The sequence below is a fragment of the Rutidosis leptorrhynchoides genome, chromosome 4 (assembly GCF_046630445.1).
Source record: "Rutidosis leptorrhynchoides isolate AG116_Rl617_1_P2 chromosome 4, CSIRO_AGI_Rlap_v1, whole genome shotgun sequence".
Taxonomy (NCBI): Eukaryota; Viridiplantae; Streptophyta; class Magnoliopsida; order Asterales; family Asteraceae; genus Rutidosis; species Rutidosis leptorrhynchoides.
Genome location: NC_092336.1, coordinates 633446141 through 633466892, shown reverse-complemented (window position 1 = coordinate 633466892; position 20752 = coordinate 633446141). Strand labels below are relative to the sequence as shown.

The window sequence follows — 20752 nt, the reverse complement described above, 5'->3', positions numbered from 1 at the left end:
CTTCTTATGTAAAGAATTTATACATATATATTTATATATATATATATATATATATATATATATATATATATATATATATATATATATATAATTAATTGTTTACGAACAATTGTTCGTGAATCATCAGGCATGGTCAAAGGGTAACTGATTATCCGAATATAGATTTCAAACTTTCTAGACTCAACATTACAGATTTTTGCTTATCGTGTCGGAAACATATAAAGATTTAGGTTTAAATTTGGTCGGAAATTCCGGGTCATTACACCTGCTGATATGTTTACTAAGGTTGTTACGACAGAGAAATTGAGGTTTTGCATTACCTCAATTGGTCTTCTAATGAATTGATGAGAGAAGACCCCAACTAGAGAATTAGAGAGTTAATGTTTCAATTCTAACAAGTAGTGTTGAAGACCTTGTATCGAAAGTCTGCTCATCCGAAGTATGTGTTGAGTGTGCGTGTCCCAAATGGAGTTTGGCGGTATAATGGTGGTTTAACGTTCTTGGTTAGATCATTGATATTTTGGGTTGACGAAGGTTGTGTTTGTTCAAAGTCTCCAAGTGGGAGATTGTTGGAGATATGGAGAACTTTAAACAATTAGAGGGAAGATTCCAGGAAACTCACACGAAGCTTCCACGAAGTTGTTAGGAAACTCACATGTAGCTTCTACGAAGTTGTTAGGAAACTCACATGTAGCTTCCACGAAGTTGTGAGGAAATTCACATGTAGCTTCCACGAAGCTGTCAGGAAACTCACATGTAGCATCCATGAAGCTGTCAGGAAACTCACATGAAGCTTCAAGGAATTGTTTTTAGCTTACTCCTTAAATCATTCTATAAATAGACCCTCTTGTAACTTATTGTAAACACATCACAAATATTCAGTAAATACATTCTCTAGTTGGTCCGTGGACTAAAGCAATCACAACGATTGCATATAAACACGTTATCTCTTGTGTCGATTTACATTTCTTGCATTTATAATCTTTCGTTCATTAAGTGGGTTAGTAATCTTGTAGAATTACTATCGGCGAGTGATCTTGTTGAATCACTTGCGTTGTTTTGGGTCATAATATCCTTACAGATATTGCATTTCTTCAGACAAAAATTCAATAAATGCTACTCCGTATTACATTTAAGAAGTTTATAAACTTAATCGTTAGATGTTTTTATGGCACACTCATAATATTGGTAACTAACCATAGATATAACATTAAACGAGTGAATAACAAATAGGCTTTAATGAAAAGATTCACGTTTTGGTCGCCATATAGTCATTCCTTTCATGATCACACCGCTACTCTCGCCCTCGAATTGAAGTAGATGTTGGCAATCAACTGTTCCGCTTGTGTTGTCGGTCTCTAGTACAAAAGTTTGTGACTGTAGTAAACTGCCTATCGTGCACTCTCGACGATACTCTAATGTCATGTTAGCAAGCTCATACTTTTCCATAATCCAATTTGGAACACTCTACATTAGCATGATGTCTTAGGTCATTAATCCTCATATATTAATATAAAAATACATCATTAATTAATTCTTATAAGTACAAGATACTACGTATTAGTTAAGTCAGTCATCACCTCAAGGATCCACTGCGTATATTTCACATTATTAACATGTTGATTCGTATCCAAATCATTCCATGTCGCCTGCATATATAATTTAACATCATATGAAAAAAGTTAGTAATAATGTTAAAATGAATAATTATTGTTAATAAATTTAATAACTCACCATTAAACCGTTGCGAACATGAACAACATCGTTTATATTTAATTTTTTATTATATTTTCTAGTCATTTCTTGGATCGGAAGTGTTGTATCCACAACATAAGGCGCTAACTCAGCTCGGACATCATCTGGAAATTTGGATAATCTTCTCGTCTCCTTGTTCATCACGACCCAATTACTATAACATATCACATAAATATATTAATGTACTACAATTAATACCACCATCAATACAAATAACTTGGTAAGAGATTGAATTGTACGCTAATGCTCTTGCTAATATTTCGCCTGTTTGATAATCGTGCAATAACCACTTACAACTCATATTATTTTTCCCCGGTAACGATTTCCAGTGATCTACTTGTACGACATCATAGCTGTATGAAATTCGTGCATGCAAAAAAAAAAAAAAAAAAAAAAAAAAAAAAAAACATTAAGTTCTAGTAAAGTTAAACATTCACATTTAGTGCCAATTGTGTAATTACTATCTATTGTAAGTGACTGTTAGACATGACAGTAGAACAAGTTTTTCATTTTCCCTTTTATGTAAACATGTACATAGTACTACATATAAGATACTTTTGTATGTAGTAAAACCAGTTTAATTACGTACCCTGTACTACATACATATAACTTCTTACATCTATAACCAGTTGTGAAGATAACCCCAACCACTATGCTATTTTATGGTATATGTATAGTTTTTCCGAATAAATACATATATTTACCTTTAGACTTAGAACACACAACCTATAGATTAAAGGATCATCTTGATACTACTAGTTTACACAAGGGATATGATTCAATTCCATCATATATATATTGTGCATCTTAAATTCGTTTTGGACCATTATGTGTATCCAACTCTCTAATGGAGTATTGTTTTGGACCATCATGTGTAAGGAGCCACGCGACATCCGTATAAGTTTCCACATCATCGAAGTATATATGTACCACATGATGTATACATAATAAAGAACGATAGTGAAATTAAGTTGGATGCATAACACATATCAAAATGATGTTGAATACACACTATAGAATTTGAGTTAAAGGTAAATTACACTTTCATGCGTGCACAGTACAAACCCGTATAAAGAAAGAGTGGTGTTCATACCGAGAAGGATAACGGTCAACTTCAAATTGAAGCTTTGTCACCACCCAAATTAGGTTGTGGGCGCTCATTATTGGCGTTGTGTACATGTCATCGCAAAGTCCGGTTGTCATTAAATGATTAAGCGCTGGTTCCTATTAATCCAACAAGCCAAATATAACTGTGCTAATTTAATAAGTTACCAAATATAAATATCCACTTAAATTCCGAGTTTCTTAGAAATATTCAAATTAAATAAAGTGATCAGTGATGTTGTGAACCTTTTCCAATTCATTATATTGGTAATTTTTGTTCAAAACATTGAAACAAAAGAATAAATACACATATGGCCGGCCGGTCATGTGCAAAGTTTGCACACGGCCATAATCCAAATTAAATGAGCATATTCAAAACTTTCGTATACAAAATGATACTTTTCAGTTATTAAACGAAGTCTACAAAATTGGTATGATAACCCAACAGTACAGATTTAACATGTAATGTATGTTACCTGAATGAATTTCATTAAAGTGTCTATTAAAGCTGTACGCCTTGGTCCGGTTTCATATGATCTGATCTTGAAAACTTGACGAAATACATTGTCGGATACCATTCTCCCTGAAAGAACTTCCGAAAGAAGCACACAGCAATCCCTAACACCAAATGTAGCCGATGACAAAGAAGAATAAGTATCACTGATTTTGGTTTTATTGCTTTTAGCTTGCATACTCAAAGAAGAAGAAGAAGAAGAATCACTTACACAATATTTCTTCACATTGTCTAACTTGCATCTAAGCTTACTAGCAGATGACAAGTTATAACCAAAGTCAATATTGTGTTTGGAAGAAATTTGTAAGCATGATATTGTGGTGGTCGACATGATAACAACTACATATGTGTAAACTATGTACTTATCATCACTATTTATATGAATCTATCATGTTGGTTAATGAAGTTATTCTCCATATTAGATTTTTTTTTTTCATTAGTTATGTAAACAGATAGAAATACTCTTAGCAAATGCTAATTAATTGACCTAGCGATATTCAGATGACCTTTATCATACGATTGTGAGTTCAAGTATGACGATGTGCTGATGTGCATAGGTATATATTCGTTGAAAAATGTATAAATAATTAAATACGTACTGATGTCGGTGAATTCATTGTGTTTCAAAGTATAAAATTTTAATTGTTAGTAAATAAAAATAGAAACCTCTTTAAATTAAAGTTATTGATTGGCATCTCTGTTTTGAATATATAGAAGATAGAGTGAGCTACGCATATATTAGCTGGGGTGTAATTTATTGACCTAGCTATTTGGGATGAAACATGATTAGTTAGACCAATAATACACCTTTTTAAAGAATTCTTAAAAAAAAAAAAAACAAACACACACACACTCACTTTGTTCACGAAGAAATTCAAACTTATAACCTTAAAGTTAATGAGACTCTTTGATACCACTGATCCAGAAGGTCTTTGTAAAAACTGTTTATTTGCTTAAAACACACACACACACACACACATGTTTTCTATCGCAATATAGGTCCCGTTCGTATTAGTTTCGAACATTATATTGAAGATTTATCGAGGCTATTGTCGAAGATTAACATCTTTTGTGTCAAAGGTGTTACTTGAAGTATTTTGAATAATTTATACTTGTTTCGGTGCTTAAAAATCAGAAATATTGGTCCCGATTCGAGTCGGAATCACAATATAAGTTCAAGTCATTTTTCAGGCCAAAATTGAGTTTTTCATGCTTCCCTTTCGCGAGAATACTCTCTAGTGCGCGAGGTTGTGATCAAGCTTATTTCGTGTCGCGAAAAAATGCTAAATCATTTGCGAACACCATATCACATGGACCTCGCGATCGCGAGCCCCTTCCCTTTGTTCCTGTCGCGATCGCGAAATGGTCCCGTCAGGCTGTTTTGTTGATTAAAACCTATTTCGAACCCCAGACGTATATATTTTGTTTTATCTTGTTCTTGGGCGATTTACTGGCGATTTTAGGGTTCCAAAACTCATTCTTCACCAAATCTAAAGAGGTGTAACATCAACTTGAAGATTGGATAAAGGAATCATCATTGGTACACTAGATTACATTTATTTACGTGATTAAACTATGTTAGGCTAGACCTTTTCATGTTTGCTTAGATGTGAAACTCTTATGGTTGGATTGTTCTATATATTGGATTATTATGTTTGAATAATTATTAATCTCATATGATGCCAACAACTTTTGTAAAGCAAGACAATAGACGAAATAGTTGTGGAGCCCTCGCTTCGCGTTGGGGGTTCCGTTTTGAATTCGAGTTAAAAAAAAATCTTGATCTATTTTGTAAAAAAAGAACTTTTTCCGACATCTAACATTGAAGGGTTGTTCCTTTTGTGAAAGTTGTTTCTTTTAGCGTTTTTTTTTTTTTTTTTTTTTTTTTTTTAAGTTAGTTGATCTATATTGTAAAAAAAACATATTTTTCGACATCTTTTGGTAGCATTGAAGGGTTGTTCATTTTATGAAAGTTGTCTCTTTTATCGTTGAGGAAGAAAAGAGAGAAAAAAAAGTTAGTTGATTTTTTTTGTAAAAAAAGAATTTTTTTCGACATCTTTTGGTAACATTGAAGGGTTGGTTCTTTTACGAAAGTTGCTTATTTTATCGTTGGAGACAAAAAAAAGGTGAAATGACGAAAATACTCCTGGTTACTATTGGTAAATAGTGAAACAGCGTTTTGTCTATTAGTATATATAGAAATATGAGTAAATTAAGTATTAAAATATGTGTAAAGCAAATTTTGTAACCAAACGTGTACATTAACACCCAATGTACCCCCATATATTTTGTAAGAATGCAAACAATGAATATATTGTTTCACTCCGATTGTGTAAGTACGAAAAAGGTATCTATAAAAAGTTACCAAAGCCCCAGCAAAGCAGGGCACCACCAAGGCACCAACACTCGTTTTTCACATTTTTGCCTTTTAAACACATTGCCAAACATACACATTCTACCCTCCTCCACTAACAAACATTCATATAAGGACCTTTTTCCATTACAACCCTAGTCCCTTAACTTTTACTCACACTTTATTAACTTAATTAACTTAAAATAATAATGAAGAAGACTGGAGTATCATTTCATAAAAAGAGTATCTTAAATATTGGGGTCTTACCGAAGGAGATAGAGAAAGAAGAAAGAAGAGGGCTTTGCGGACTATCGGCAAACGCCAGTGACTTGAGGAAGCAAGATCTAAGTTTTTTTTTGAGGTGAAAGGTGAGAGGGAAAGAAGAAAGAAGAGGGTCCCGCGGACCACCGTCAAACGCCAATGGCTAGAGGAAGCAAGATCTAGGTTTTTTAGAGGTGAAGGACGAGAGTAGAATATGAAGAAGAGAGAAATAAAGCATTTTTACGCGTTTTTTCGGGTGGACACTTGTGCAGATCATTAAAAGTAATCTTGAATACATATTGCTCTTGAAGCGTAGCGTATGAGTTGATTGAATTGATTAACTATTATAGAACTCTTTAACAGAAATAAATCATGCAAAACGAGTTTATAAAATTAAACTATTTAAAATGTTGTAAAACTCTTTAACAGATAAAATAATGCAAAAGGAGTTTAAAGTGACTTATGCTGGAAGATTACAACTTGTTACTTCTGTTTTGGCTGCTATGCAGATATACTGGATGTCTGTATATGTTCTGCCTCAGGGAGTCATTCAAGACATTGAAAGGGCTCTTAAAGGCTTTTTATGGTGCCAAGATGTTAATTCAAAAGGAAAAGCTAAAGTTTCATGGAAGAGTGTTTGTAGGCCTAAGGATCAGGGTGGTCTAGGTATTAAAAACTTGAAAGAATGGAATGAAACATTGATTATAAAACATATCTGGAGAGTGCTTACCCAAAAAGACACCTTGTGGGGTAAATGGGTCAATTTAGTTAAGCTTAAAGATTCAAGTTTTTGGGATATTTCTTCTATGTATGATGATAGCTGGGGTTGGAAACACTTATTGAGCCTTAGAGATAAAGTGAAACTGCACATTGATGTTCAAAGCATAAATGGTGTCGATTGCTTCCTATGGGTAGATAATGCTGGTAAAAGGGTGCCTTTTTCAGCTCAGCAAGTATGGAAAGATTATAGTACTAATTCTAGTACTGTGGAATGGAGTCATATTATTTGGTTTAAGTAATTTGACCCCAAGATGGCATTTATTCTATGGCTTGCTGTTTTAAAAAGACTGCAAACTCAAGATAGAATTCATCAATGGCTGCCAAATGCTAATCTCAAATGTGTTTTTTGTGATAAGGAGAGAGATTCCATAGACCATTTATTCTTCAAGTGTGAATATAGTTTGGAAGTTTGGAACAATTTGAAGAGGTTTCTGTTGTTCAGGGGGATTCCAAACCAATTTTCTCAAATTGTGCAGGCTATGTCTCAATATCCTCATATGAATAATATTTGGAGTATTCTTAATAGGTTGGTATTTGCAGCTAGTTTATACTATATTTGGCAGGAAAGAAATCATCGCGTGTTCAGAAATGAAAGCAGGCCTGTTAGTGTTTTAAGTGATGTAATCTTCAAATATGTGCAGATGAAATTGCAGACTTTCAATGTCAAAATGTCCCCTGCAGTGATGAAGGCTGCTGCTATGTGGAAATTGAAAATTTTGAATTCTAGGTTTGTTGCTATGTAGTGTTAGCATGGGTTTTTTGTTTTTGTATTGTATTGTTTGTTTTGGGCTTTGGGTATATCCAGCCTAGTGTATGCCATTTGAAAAGTAATATATTTTTCCTTTTGCCAAAAAAAAAAAAACTTAAATATATAAATTTTAAGGGTTTGTTAATGTATGCTCCCATAGCATATGTTAATGTGCATTAATAAACGTGTAATTTTTTTTATTTATCATGATTTTTATTAATGCATTCATAGACATGATAAATACTTTGTAGTGAATTGAATTAATGAGTATTAAATACAAATTTCGATATATATTGAAATTGTGAGTACAATAAGTGCACGTTAATGTATGCCACAAAGGCATACATTAACAAAACCATATAAACATAACCTTAGTATTAAGTATTGCATTCTAAACGTATATTATAGTAAGGAATGCATGCCTTGAAAGGAAATTGATTAATGTAACCAATCAAATCAAACACGGAGCAGTGCGGAGGCACATAGGGGCAAGCGGGGGCAGTCGCCCCCATTGAATTTGCAATTTGGGTTTTTCAATTTTGCCGTGAAAATTTTTTTTGCCCCAAAGCCTCCATATTTTGCTCCAAGCCTTCAAATTTTGCCAAAAATCCTTCAAATTTTGCCCAAAAAACTCCATATTTTGCCCAAAAAACTCCATATTTTACACACAAATGTTGCTACGTTTTAAAAAAATTTCGTCCCGGGTGAAAAAAATTTCTGTTTTCGCCACTGACTCGGAGACAATAATTATATACAGAGTAATAAATAAATTGATTAATGTAGCCATCTAAACCATGTTCAGTTCTAATCAAAGATCTCATTTAGTTATTGTATACACACTAAGACCGTGATATTTGTCTAGTAATATAAAGTAGGGGTCATGAGTTCAAGACGAGTCTCACGTCCAGCTAATTATTACTCGTAGTTACGTAATTTTCATCTCTCATGTTAGCCTTGTATATATAAACAATGAAGTTTATAACACACACACACACATAGAGAGTGTGAATTGTGTGAAATAATGGTTGGTAGTATATTTATAGTGAAATTGGAATTAATTTGAAAAAAAGTAGTTGAGAAAAGTTAAAAGAAAAACAAAAGGGTAGACAGTATCACTCTTTTTTAGAAAGATTTTTCTAATAACAATTATTAGAGTTATCATTAATTATTTAATTAATACAATAAATAGTGGTACATAGGGTAATTATTTTCTAGAAAATAGTTGATTATTTTTTTTAAACGACGATATCGACATCGAATACTCTCATTTGTCACTCACACACGCGTTAGGAGACCTTAGGGTTATCATCATCATTAGCAATATTACATATTATATGTTATACGGAGTATATTATATACTAAACTGGTGACCTTTCACTGTTCACATGGACAATTAGTCATTCTACTTTCTCTATTTAGTGATCACTTATTTTCCACCTACACTAAATTACCGCCTACACACTAGCATATATCCTGCCACCTCCAACACTGTACCTCCAGTCACCACCATCACCACTACCACTCTACCACCTTCAGCCACCTGCCACAGCCTCCATCAGCCACCTGCCAGTAGACGCACGTTGGTCGAAAAAAAGAAAGGTAGTGGTGGTGTAAAAAAGAGAAGACGATCTGAACATCTGTGGGAAGGCTGGAGGAATCGGAAAGTCAAAAGATGTAACAAAGGTCGACGGTTAGACAATGGCGCCGGCGTTACAATGACCGGCGACGATGGTATTGCCAGCGGCGCCTGTATATAACGGAAGAAGTGAGTTGTTTTGGTAGTGATTTTTGAGAATACTTTGTTTCAAAAAAACATGTGTATCGGCAGGGACATGTTAGCCCTGTGTTGACTTTGTCAACCCATCCAACGGTCCCCGGTAGCCCACTGGAGCCTGGCGAAACACACCCATTTCCCCACAACATGCCAGGCCCGATAAACGAACCTGCATTGTCATTGTTTCAATCTTCGCATGCGTGGGACCAAGGGATCATTTAGGCCCGATAAGAATGGTTTTTGATCCAATTATTTGAAAAATTCTCACCTAGTGGGAATCGAACCCTCACATCCCCTAAGGGGGAGTGAGTCATTCGCCACTAGGCTATTGGCCCACTCTTTTTTAGAATACTTACGGAGTATTAGAAAGCGTGGGATTAAATTGATCCACTTATGGGCCTGGTTAAGTTCTAACAACACAATACTTATGAACTCAAGGCCCAAAAAAGTGTATACATATATTCATTCTCAATACTCAAATATTTTAGTATAACAACAATAATAAAATTTGTGTAAAATCTGTTATACCTTTTACAAATTATAAACTTTATACACATTTTGTAATTTATCCAGACTCCTTTTAATACTTAGTTATTATACCTATATGCTAAAGTGATAGATTCGTTGTCATTTTAGTCGTTCAAATTGTGCTTTCAATTTTTTTTTACTTTTAAATTTTATTTTTATTTTTTATAAAATCGGTGTGTGAATCGGAACTATTTCCCGCAGTAACGTGCAAGCATGTCCAACTCGTTCCTTCTAAAATGAAATCATTCGAACGGTCCAAAATCAAAAATAAGAGATATAATTTGCTAGATAGCTTAGCGTGATGGAGAGGGAGGTAGAGCCAGATGTCTTGGGAGGCCGCGCTAATAAAGGCGCCATCGTCGAGAACAAGGAATTGCTCGTTATCGGGCAACCATTGACGTAAATTTGGATGGTTGTGTTATTATCAATAATATATGCATGCCACACAACAACATAGTTTATTATTTTGTTTTAACGGAGATTTTTTGGTATCAGTAGATCATTTATTTCAACGTAACGACCCTCATCATTTGCACGTAACACACACGTTCGGGCGAAAAACCCAAACCCGGTCGATGGTACCCGAGAACACATCCATTTGGGCAGTATTCCGGGTAGAGGTCCGTGAACGAATCCTGTAAAAATCACCCTATATGGTCAATATATACCACCATTATTGGTGTTCAATTGGTTTAAGAAAAATCGTGACATCTCTAAGGATCGAATCCATGACCTCTCCCTATCTCATAACACAAAGTACATGAGGTGAACCGTTGAGCTATGCCCGGCAAGTTCAGTTAGATTAATTAATTTCTTCATCTATTTCAAATGTTCATAAACACAGAAAGAAAAACAATTTTATTAAAAATCATCTAACCGGGGAAGCAATATACTTTGACTTCACCCTCATATCATAGTCATAGTATTAGCAACGGATAAAGGGTATAACACTTAAACAAGTGAATAACAAATAGACTTTATTGAGAAAGATAATATTCACGTTTTGGCCGCCATATAGTCATTCCTTTCAAGATCACACCGCTACTGCCACCCTCGAATTGTAGTTGATGTTGGCAATCAACTCTTTCGCTTGAGTTGTCGTTCTCGAGTACCAAAGTTTGTGACTGTACCACACTACCTTTCATGCACTCTCGACGAAATTCTAAAGTCATGCTTTCAAGCTCATACTTTTCCATAATCCAATCTGGAACACTCTACAATAACAAGTGTCTTACGTTATTAATTTCATGTGTTAATATATTATTAATTAGTGTATTAACTAATTAAATCGGTCATTACTCATTACCTCAAGGATCCACCCTGTATATTTCACATTATTAACATGTTGATTCGCATCCAAATCTTTCCATGTAGCCTTCATACAAAATTGAAGCTCATATATTAATTATTAATGTAGTAATCTAGGCCAATAATGTTAAAGCTGGGGGCAGATTTAGGGATGTGCTAAGTGTGCTGTCGCAAAGAGTCCATATCCAAAGAGGCTCAAGAATAACCCAACATGTATATTATGAACAAATCGAAAGATGTTAGTACTGATGATATTATTAGTATTATTGAATTTATTAATATACATATGAAAATTTTTGTTATATAAAAGGCATTGTTTGTATTTGCTGAACAGGATCCATAATTTTAACGGGACGGCTCTGTGTTAAAGGAGTATATAAATTTAAGTAACTCACCAATAAACCATGGCGAACATGAACAATTTCGTTGGTATCGAACTTTTTATATTGTATATCGTTTTCTTGGATCACCGGTGGTGTATCGATAGTGGTGGGCGCTAACTCAACTCGAACATCATCTGGAATTTTACATAATCTTCTTGTCTCTTTGTTCATCACGATCCAATGACTATATAACAAAGCAAAAATATATTATGCTACTATATATATATATATATATATATATATATATATATATATATATATATATATATATATATATATATATATATATATATATATATATATATATAGGGGCATGATCAATGGGGAAGTAACCAATCAGGGGGAAGCGGGGGGAAGCAAAATTTTTTTTTTTCGTTTTTTTTTTGGAATTTTTTTTTCCCAGCATCAAGATCACACGAAAATATGAACATTTAGAAGAGACACTTCGTGATGAATGTTATTATTTAGGCGGGAAAATGATCGACAAAAATAACATTCAAGATAATATTGTTCGTGAAGAATATGAACGTCTTTTTTTTTTCTTCATGTTTTGTGAAATAAAATTTAGCCCGATTTAGAGTTTAGGGTTTAAGGTTTAGGGTTTGGTGTTTTGGGTTTATTCCATAAACCCAAAACACCAAACCCTAAACCCTAAATCCTAAACTCTAAACCGTTCGTGTTAAAAACTCAATCTAAATCCTAAATCTAAACCCTAAATCTAAACCCTAAACCCTAAATTTCAAAACCCTAATATCTAAACCCTATAAACCCTAATATCTAAACCCTAATATCTAAATCCCAATAGCTAAAACATCAACATACGCTCGAAAAACATGATAATTGTTATATATTACTTCTTCGAGCGTTTTCCCGCCAAAATAAAAACATTTATCACAAAGTGTCTCTACTAAATGTTCATATTTTCATCTCATCTATAATGTTCGTGAACAAAGTTTTTTCAAAAAACGAAAAAAAAAAAGATTTTGCTTCCCCCCGCTTCCCCCGATTGGTTACTTCCCTCTTGATCCTACCACTATATATATATATATATATATATATATATATATATATATATATATATATATATATATATATATATATATATATATGTGTGTGTGTGTGTGTGTGTGTGTGTGTGTGTGTGTGTGTGTGTGTGTGTGTGTGTAGAGAAGATCCAGTGAGAACTTTTTTAGTGTGAGAACTCTAGGAACTCCAAAAAACACTTAAATTCGAGCAAAAAAAAATGGAATTCGAGCAAAAATACAAAACACGGACGAACAAAAATTTCATAGTCGAGCAAAAAAAAAAAAATCGAAAAAAAATGTAGAACGCATTTTTGTTCGAATATCAAAATTTTTGTTCGACTACCTATATGTTCTACATTTTTGCGTTCGAATTTCAAAAATGTAGAACACATTTTTGTTCGAATATCACAATTTTTGTTCGAATATCAAATTTTTGTTCGTCTGTGTCCTATTTTTTGCTCGAATTTCAGTGTATTTTTGAGTTCTCAGGGTTTTCACACAAAAAAAGTTCTCATTTGATCCCTTAACGTAAGAGATTGTTTTTAATTACCTTGAAGCTTTTACTAATATTTCGCCTGTTTGAGAATCGCGAATCAACCACGTACCACACATAGCATTTTTGCCGGATGTAGAACCCCAATGATCTACATATACGACATCATCCCTGAATTGAATTTCAGCAAAAAAAAAAAAAAAAAAAAAAAAAAAACGCATCAGGTTATGGTGAAGTTAAACATTACTGTATTTCTACTTGTACGACATCATCCCTGTATTGTACGAGGTTAATGTTGTTCTTAATTACAGTATAATATTTTCATTAAATAAATACATCATCATCATCATTTTGATTTTTGAATCTAAAAGCAAAAACTTGGTCATCTATAGTTTCTATTAAAATTCTATAATGATAATGTTATTATTAGGTTATTTTCTTTGTTAAGAAAAAATCAAAATTAAAAAGAAAAAAATCTAAGCAATCTTGATGATGTCATTAACATAAATTAAATATTTTATTATTTACTTAGAATTTTTATCATATATACCCTTCTTAACTTTAATAATAACATATTTACCCACTTAAATATGATTATATCATATGAGCCCATTTTAAATATATAAACTCATCATATTTACTCATTTATTCAATCTTAATGTGATACGTCTTTATGCCCTAATTTTTTTAGCGGCAATTATTCATGCTTGCTTGTAGTCGGACGGAGGGAGTATATTATATTATTATTATTATTATTCAAATATATGTTTTCTTTACGGAATTAATTACGTTACATATATATGCGAAATACATGTAAATGTTGTAATGTAAATTTTATGATAAGAAAAATAATAATTGTGTTCAAAATTGAAAGTAAATGGTGGGAGAATAAATGTAGTTCGTTTATTCTGACTAAGTTAAGTATATCAATATTTTCGTAAAAACAATAACAAGTTTCTTAGTCGGAATATGTGGTTCCACGGGTCATTAAACTAAATGACTTTAACATTTAGGTTCACTTAATACATAAAACACATCGTTAAACTGTTTCATTTAAACAAACCCGTGATTTCACGGGTCATTTCACTAGTATAATTAATTTAACCAAATAAAACACCTAGAAATTGAAATTATTGAATTCAAATTTCAAAGCGAGTTATTAGGATTTTTTTTTTTTTTATCAATAATGTTTAAACATTTTTTAACGACTATTTTGAAATCGAATACTCTCATTTTTCATCCACACACGCGTTAAAAGGCAACTTTTCACACATCAGCAATGTATTGGGTACCCGGTGTACTTTGAATTAAACCGAGTGGCTTAGGGCATACACCTTTATTCAATGTTTAAACATAAGTTATGCATATATACTAATTTGTAATATTTTTTTTACAATTTATTGACATTTCATCTTTTCTTACTACACGTTATATCTTTTTTTCGAACGGCGATATCGGATATCACCTCTGGGACTTAACCACCTTCGATCATATGTCACCCACACACGTTAGGAGGAAACCCAATTCGCAACGAAGTTGGCAGTACTATCGAAGGTTGGGAAAAACCCTCTGAGACCTTCTCAAATCACATTGATGTTGGCAGTACCATCAAGGGTTGGAAACACCCGCTTGGCGTGAGAATCGAACCTGGGTTGGCTGTACCCAAATTGAATCTCACCCGATACAGGCAATATCTTTTATTATAGGCTATGTTTGAGACGACTTTATTGGAGCTTTTAGCTTCTTCTTTTTTTGGCAAAAAAACGAAAACTTTATAACAAATCTTTATCTCGAAAAGAGAAAAAGAAAACAAAGATACAACAAGGAGCACAGACAAGGCTCGAAAGCTGAAAACTAGCCCAACCAACGAAACCGACCTAAAGCTAACTAAACTCGAGCTTCACCATGAATTAACGAAAAACACAATCTATAATCACAAGATATGAAAAATAAACCTACAAACCAACCGACTAAATAATGACAAAGCCACTAACCTAACAATCGCCAATGTTGTTGTTGTCGACATCGACACCCACATTAGCCTTGAACGAAAAAGTCGACTCAATTCCGATTCCATCACTGGTGGAAGTTTCCGCCAGGGTGGAAATGAAACCATCTTTCCTAAACTAGTCAACCCCTATCTAAAACCCGGCCCGACCCAGAACCCATGTATGACCACTTACATGCACCATCTCTTTGGTTGTCAATGAAGGTTTTTTGAATCGCCGCCCCTACTTCGTCATCATCACTACAATCATGTAAACAAAACGAGCTATCAATCACGTTCTTCTTCTTAACTTTATCTTTCGTCTTGGCCCCACCTTTATCTTTCGTCTTGACCACTTACATGCGCATGAACATGCTAACCCCGGCAAAAACCTTTACACGTCGTATCCGCACAAATACAAAACTTTCTACCCACGCTATTACCCGTAGCAACGTTGGCCAAATTATCAAGAAGAGCACTAGTCCTCCCGTTACATGTAGTTGACTTCAAAACTTTGTCAATTCGCCTTTTTTACACTTAGGACCAACACTTTCATCCCTAAAAGCATTATCGATCACACCAAAATGGACTGAATACGGAGGAGAATCCCTCCTATCATTACCGCAAGATTGTTTACCCTTGCTTTCATAAAACCGTCGCCAACTGACTTCTTCGAGCCACCCGCGTCCACCCCAATCCTTTGATTCACCACGACAGGAGTATCAATTGAATCAAAACACTCCGAGGCCAAACCAGTAAAGGAGCATGAGTAGAAACTTATAGAGGATCAACCTCCCCAACTTTTTCAACAATAGTAGCAATGGCATCTTCAACAGATTCATTTACCACAACTTGACTCAAAGTAACATGCCGATTCAATCTAGCCACATCATCCAGAGACAAAAACTCACACTCTACCCGATCAATAACCGAAATGTCACCAACTTCGTTAACCCACACTTGCGAGGATGAAAAAAACTAGTAATCGAAATGAACGGTTACCAAGTTATGGATATGCTTAACCTATTTGGACTTGATAAAAACGTACAACGAACCAAAATTATCCAAATTAGTCGTGACCTCAGCAACTGAAACAACCTCACCAAATAACTTGGCGGTCAATAAAGCATTCTTGTCCTAAACATATGAAGCCAGAATACCTTTCAATTCAACCCAAGCAAAACGAAAAAAACAACCGGCCAAGATAGAAAACAGAAAGACAAAATCGAACAAACATGAGGAGGCACATAAAAGTCGGTCGAAACTAATATCATCCTACACGAAACTAAACATCCAAAATAGCCATATATGGAGATATGAGTAACATAAACCTCATCTTTAACAACCAAATTAGTAACTTTGGAAAACAACAGCGTTAAAGAATCCGCCAAGATGATACATCGATCGAGATGAGAGGTAACACAATGATTAAGAGATAACGTACACCGTATCTTGGTAGTTGAGAGGGCTTTCGTTCTGCCTGAACACGAGATGCGTGACTTGCGTGTTGGCCAACCCACATAAATGGGTCGACCAAACACCATTGAACTATTCAACGTAGCCACGGCAGTGATAGTGTCAGAATCTTCCTTGTAAGAGACGAAAGCATAGCGAAGACTAGGCCAAAACTTGATTTCGAGAAGTGTGCCAACCTTTTCAAAAATCGACTCAAGCATATGACGAGTGATGGTTTAACCAGTATTCCTATAAAAACTGTAGAAGCGTCTTGAACAGGATATGAAGTAGATTTTGATCGGTCCTTATTTGACACGATCGTTTATGCTTAATAACGTAAAAGTAACCATAGTTGAGTGAAAAAATGAGATACTTTGATGAGGTTTTGTGTTTTAAAGGTGAGAAAAGAGATTGGCGCGAAACGAGATAGAAAACGACATTTAAAGGCAAATTGCGGACAAGAATAAAGAGATCAAAATTGGTACCAGGAAATTAACACTGACGTAAAATACGCCAGTCCTGGAGTAAATTACGCCACATCTCAGATCAGTTTAAGGGAAAAATTAAGTTTCTGGAGTAAAAATATGCCACATGGGAATTAACACTGGCGTAAAATACATCAGACCTGGCGTAAATTACGCCCATACAAAATCTTTGATGCCGGGAGTTACGAATTTTAGTTTTGTGATCAAGTAATATAACCCTATATAAAGGGAGCATTAGGGTTACGAAAAGAACACTTTTTCCATCAGTTTTGAGTGCAGAGATCAACCTTAAATACACAATAACACACCAAAATCATCATTGCTCAAGGATTCAAGCTAAGATTCAAGTGTTGTTCATCATACAATCTCCAAGAATCTTCATGGTCATCATCAACAACATGTTTGGCTAGTTTTCTTAACTTTATCCTTTCCATGAACAATTAAACATGCATGATTTCATTCAAGTTATGTGGTTTATGATGTTTTAATACTTGTGGATTATGATATTGTAAACCAAATCAATTATTGATTGATGCAAGTTCTATGTTTTTGTTATTGCAAGTTGAATTATTGTGATTTAACATTGTGTTCTTGATCCAACTTAGTGTTAATTAGATTAGGTATTGTCTAGGTTGCATAGTTCAATCCCAAGATAATAGAATTGATGAACTTAAGAAGTCTTGTCTATGAGATTTGATCAATACTTGGTAAACATAATACTTGTTTGAATGAATGCATGCTAGATTGGGATTGTGAAAGGATAAAAGTTTTTAATCTCATTGTTTACATCTCAACACTCTCAATTGCACTCTAGTTTAAGTTTTAAGCTTTAATTTAGTTGATTAATCTTAGTAGCTCTTAGGTAAACAAACAAATCAATCCTGAAATTGCTTGCTGTTAACCAATATTTCCCGTAGAATGAATCCTGCTTACCCTATCTAAAGTAGAGTAATTAGGCTATTTTTGACCGACCCTTCGACACCGATCAGATTTCTTCGCCGGAGCAGAGCCGTCCATGGCTGCCGGATCAGGGAAAGAAACATTGAGATTATCGAGGTTAGGTACAAGGGGCTCGAAAGATTGAAGCAAATTCGTGAGATTCAACTCTTTAGGGGCTGGATCGAGAGGACCACAGTCGTTTTAGCTGGAAATTGGAATACCGACGGCAAAAGAGCCATTGACGACGGTGGATGAGGCGTTTGAAATTTGAAAGGGGTGGTTGGTTTTTGGGAAAGGTGTTTGAGGTATCATCTGTACGGAAGAGAATCTTTTATGAAAAAGCTCAACAACAACAACAACAATAACAACAACAACAAACTCAATACTACATGAGTGGTGTATGAGGGAGGTGAGATGTTGACAATCATTCTCCTATCCGAGAATAGAAACAAGTCATTTCTCCATCCAGAGTGAAAACACTAACAAAAGTAGAGAAAGTCATCCCTCTCTCTATTCGACAGATAAGGAGATTGATTCCGAGTGGACCACCGGCCAAAAAGTAGGAAATTTCTTTTTTTTTTTAAATAGTAAAAAAAAATCAAAAATAAAAAAAATATTGAGACACCATGAAAAAAATAAAAAATAAAAAATTTAAAAAAACACCATGAAAATGGTAGAATCAAGTTTCCATGGGTTTCAAAGTCAGTTGGGAATTCGATTTAGGCTTTACGAGGCAGTCAATTCACCGATAGGACGACGTTTGATGTTGCCTAAATTAATAGAGCCGAATGGCATTGGAAACAGCACTCGAAATGCGTGCCAAGTGAAAGTTGTTGCGCAAGCAAAGAGCCGACCACCCTAAGAGACCAAACACCACTCATGCAACTTTACGGTAGACATCCCCGAAACCACATGACTAAAAAGGAAATCACCCAAGCTCAACGGCAGAGGAGGTCGTCCTCGGCCATAATGGCCCCAAGATGCACCGAACGATGCGAAGATATACATAAACAAATATAAGCATACATACATAAATATAAATACATACATGCATACCCACATACATACATACATACATACATACATACATACATACACATACATACACATACATACATACATACATACATACATACATACATACACATGCCTACATGCATAAGCCTACATACCCACATACATACGTACTTACATATACATACCTTAACATGCATACATGCCGCGATAAGCATACAACTATACCTAAACATACATACATTACACCTACATACCCAGACACACATAACATACGCTTGCAAACCCATACCTAGACACAGGGGCGGCCCAATGCGGGGTACAAGGTGGACATATGTTCAGGGCCCAATTTTTTAAGGGGCCCAAAAAAAAAAATTTCCTTATACTAGTCCATGTAATTTTGGGCCTTTTTGCTTGTATTATCCTTGGGCCCAAAAAAAAATATTATCCTTGTACGGGTCTTGGGGCCCTTTTGCTTCGCACCGTCCCGGGCACTCAAATTCTCGGGACCGGCCCTGCCTAGACATACCTGCCCAGCTTCAGATAACACACATAGAAAGCATATAGAAAACCTACAAAAGGATTTCCTTCTAATATTATCAACAACACCAACACATAATAATAATAATAATAATAATAATAATAATAATAATAATAATAATAATAATAAAACTACTTTTATGAAAAAGCTCATATTTAATAAAAGGCTTCGTTTGGTTAGAGGGGCTTAAAGCTTTTAGACATGAGGAAAAAGCTAAAAGCTACTTGAAGTAGCGTTTAGCTATTAGCTTCTAGCTTTTTGTCGTTCTCTATTTATTTAACAGATTCAGTTAGTCTTTCAAACACTAAATTATATTTAAAAAACTAAAAACTATCAGCTACCAGCTATCAGCTAAAAGCTACCAGCTACAAGCTAAAAGCTACCGGTTAGTTTTGCCAAACATACTCATAGTGCGACAATTAACTTCAATTTCTAGCTCCGCCCCTGATTATTAGAACCACATGATGTATACAATAACGATATTGAAATGTGTATTTGTAATAGATCAAAATGATGATGAATACACACTATAGTATCTGAGTTTAAATAAACTAAATTCCCATGCACTAACCCGTACAAAGAAAGAGTGATCAACATACATACCAAGTTGGATAACGGTCAACTTCTAATTGAAGCTTTGTCACAACCCAAACTAGTTTATGTTTGCTCATTACTCGTGTTGAATTCATGTCATCACTTAAAACTCCGATTGACCTCGCACGATTAACCAACGCTTCCTATTAATCCAGCAATCCGGTTCACAAGGTACGGTGAAACAAAACAATATATATACAGAATTTGTTAAGATTATGTGATATAGGCCGGTTACCTGAATGAAATTCATTAAGGTTTCTAATAAAGCTACATGACCTGGTCCAGTTTCCCATAATCTGATCTTATAACCTTGACGAAATACGTAGTCGGATACCATTCTCCCTAAAAGGATCTCCGAAAGAAGCAAATTGCTATCCATAACACCAAATGTAGTCGTTGATAAAGAAGAAGAAGAAGATGGTGATGAATAAGCATCATTTATTCCACTAATATTGCTTTTAGCTTGCATACACAAAGAAGAAGTATCACTTAATCCACACTTATTTACATTGTCTAACTTGCATCTAAGCTTACTAGCAGATGACAAGTTACCAAAGCTAATATTGTGTTTGGAAGAAATTTGTAAGCATGATATTGTGGTGGCTGACATGATGACAACTATGTATGTGTAAAACTTAACGATGTGGTTATGTGAAAATATTTTTTTTGAGGTAAACTTAACAAGTATCTTCACTATTTATAGGAATCATG

General features: G+C 34.4%; 2 protein-coding genes across 2 annotated transcripts; both read right to left on the bottom strand.

Annotated features, from left to right (window-relative positions):
- Positions 1–1236: 1236 nt before the first annotated feature.
- Positions 1237–3704, bottom strand: LOC139843131 (palmitoyl-acyl carrier protein thioesterase, chloroplastic-like). Its single transcript, XM_071833204.1, has 6 exons — positions 3336–3704; positions 2849–2979; positions 1995–2108; positions 1735–1909; positions 1581–1649; positions 1237–1467 (listed from the first exon to the last, which is right to left on the bottom strand). The coding sequence occupies exons 1-6, from the start codon at positions 3702–3704 to the stop codon at positions 1237–1239; spliced, it is 1089 nt and encodes a 362-aa protein (XP_071689305.1).
- A 7090-nt stretch (positions 3705–10794) lies between these two features.
- On the bottom strand, positions 10795–20651 carry LOC139843130 (palmitoyl-acyl carrier protein thioesterase, chloroplastic-like). Its single transcript, XM_071833203.1, has 6 exons — positions 20277–20651; positions 20051–20184; positions 13084–13197; positions 11521–11692; positions 11124–11192; positions 10795–11031 (listed from the first exon to the last, which is right to left on the bottom strand). Exons 1-6 carry the CDS (start codon positions 20649–20651, stop codon positions 10795–10797), a joined length of 1101 nt encoding a protein of 366 aa, XP_071689304.1.
- Between the last annotated feature and the right edge of the window lie 101 nt (positions 20652–20752).

Bases quoted from the DNA above. Each gene is read 5' to 3' on its own strand.
- LOC139843131 (XM_071833204.1), bottom strand. From the start codon at position 3,704: ATGTCGACCACCACAATATCATGCTTACAAATTTCTTCCAAACACAAT. The intron at 1,910-1,994 runs GTACAATTCAAT...GATATGTTATAG, and splicing joins ATATTAGCAAGAGCATTAGC to TAATTGGGTCGTGATGAACA. The intron at 1,468-1,580 runs GTGATGACTGAC...ATGCTAATGTAG, and splicing joins ATACGCAGTGGATCCTTGAG to AGTGTTCCAAATTGGATTAT.
- LOC139843130 (XM_071833203.1), bottom strand. From the start codon at position 20,651: ATGTCAGCCACCACAATATCATGCTTACAAATTTCTTCCAAACACAAT. The intron at 11,193-11,520 runs GTGAGTTACTTA...TTTTGTATGAAG, and splicing joins ATGTTCGCCATGGTTTATTG to GCTACATGGAAAGATTTGGA. The intron at 11,032-11,123 runs GTAATGAGTAAT...TTGTTATTGTAG, and splicing joins ATACAGGGTGGATCCTTGAG to AGTGTTCCAGATTGGATTAT.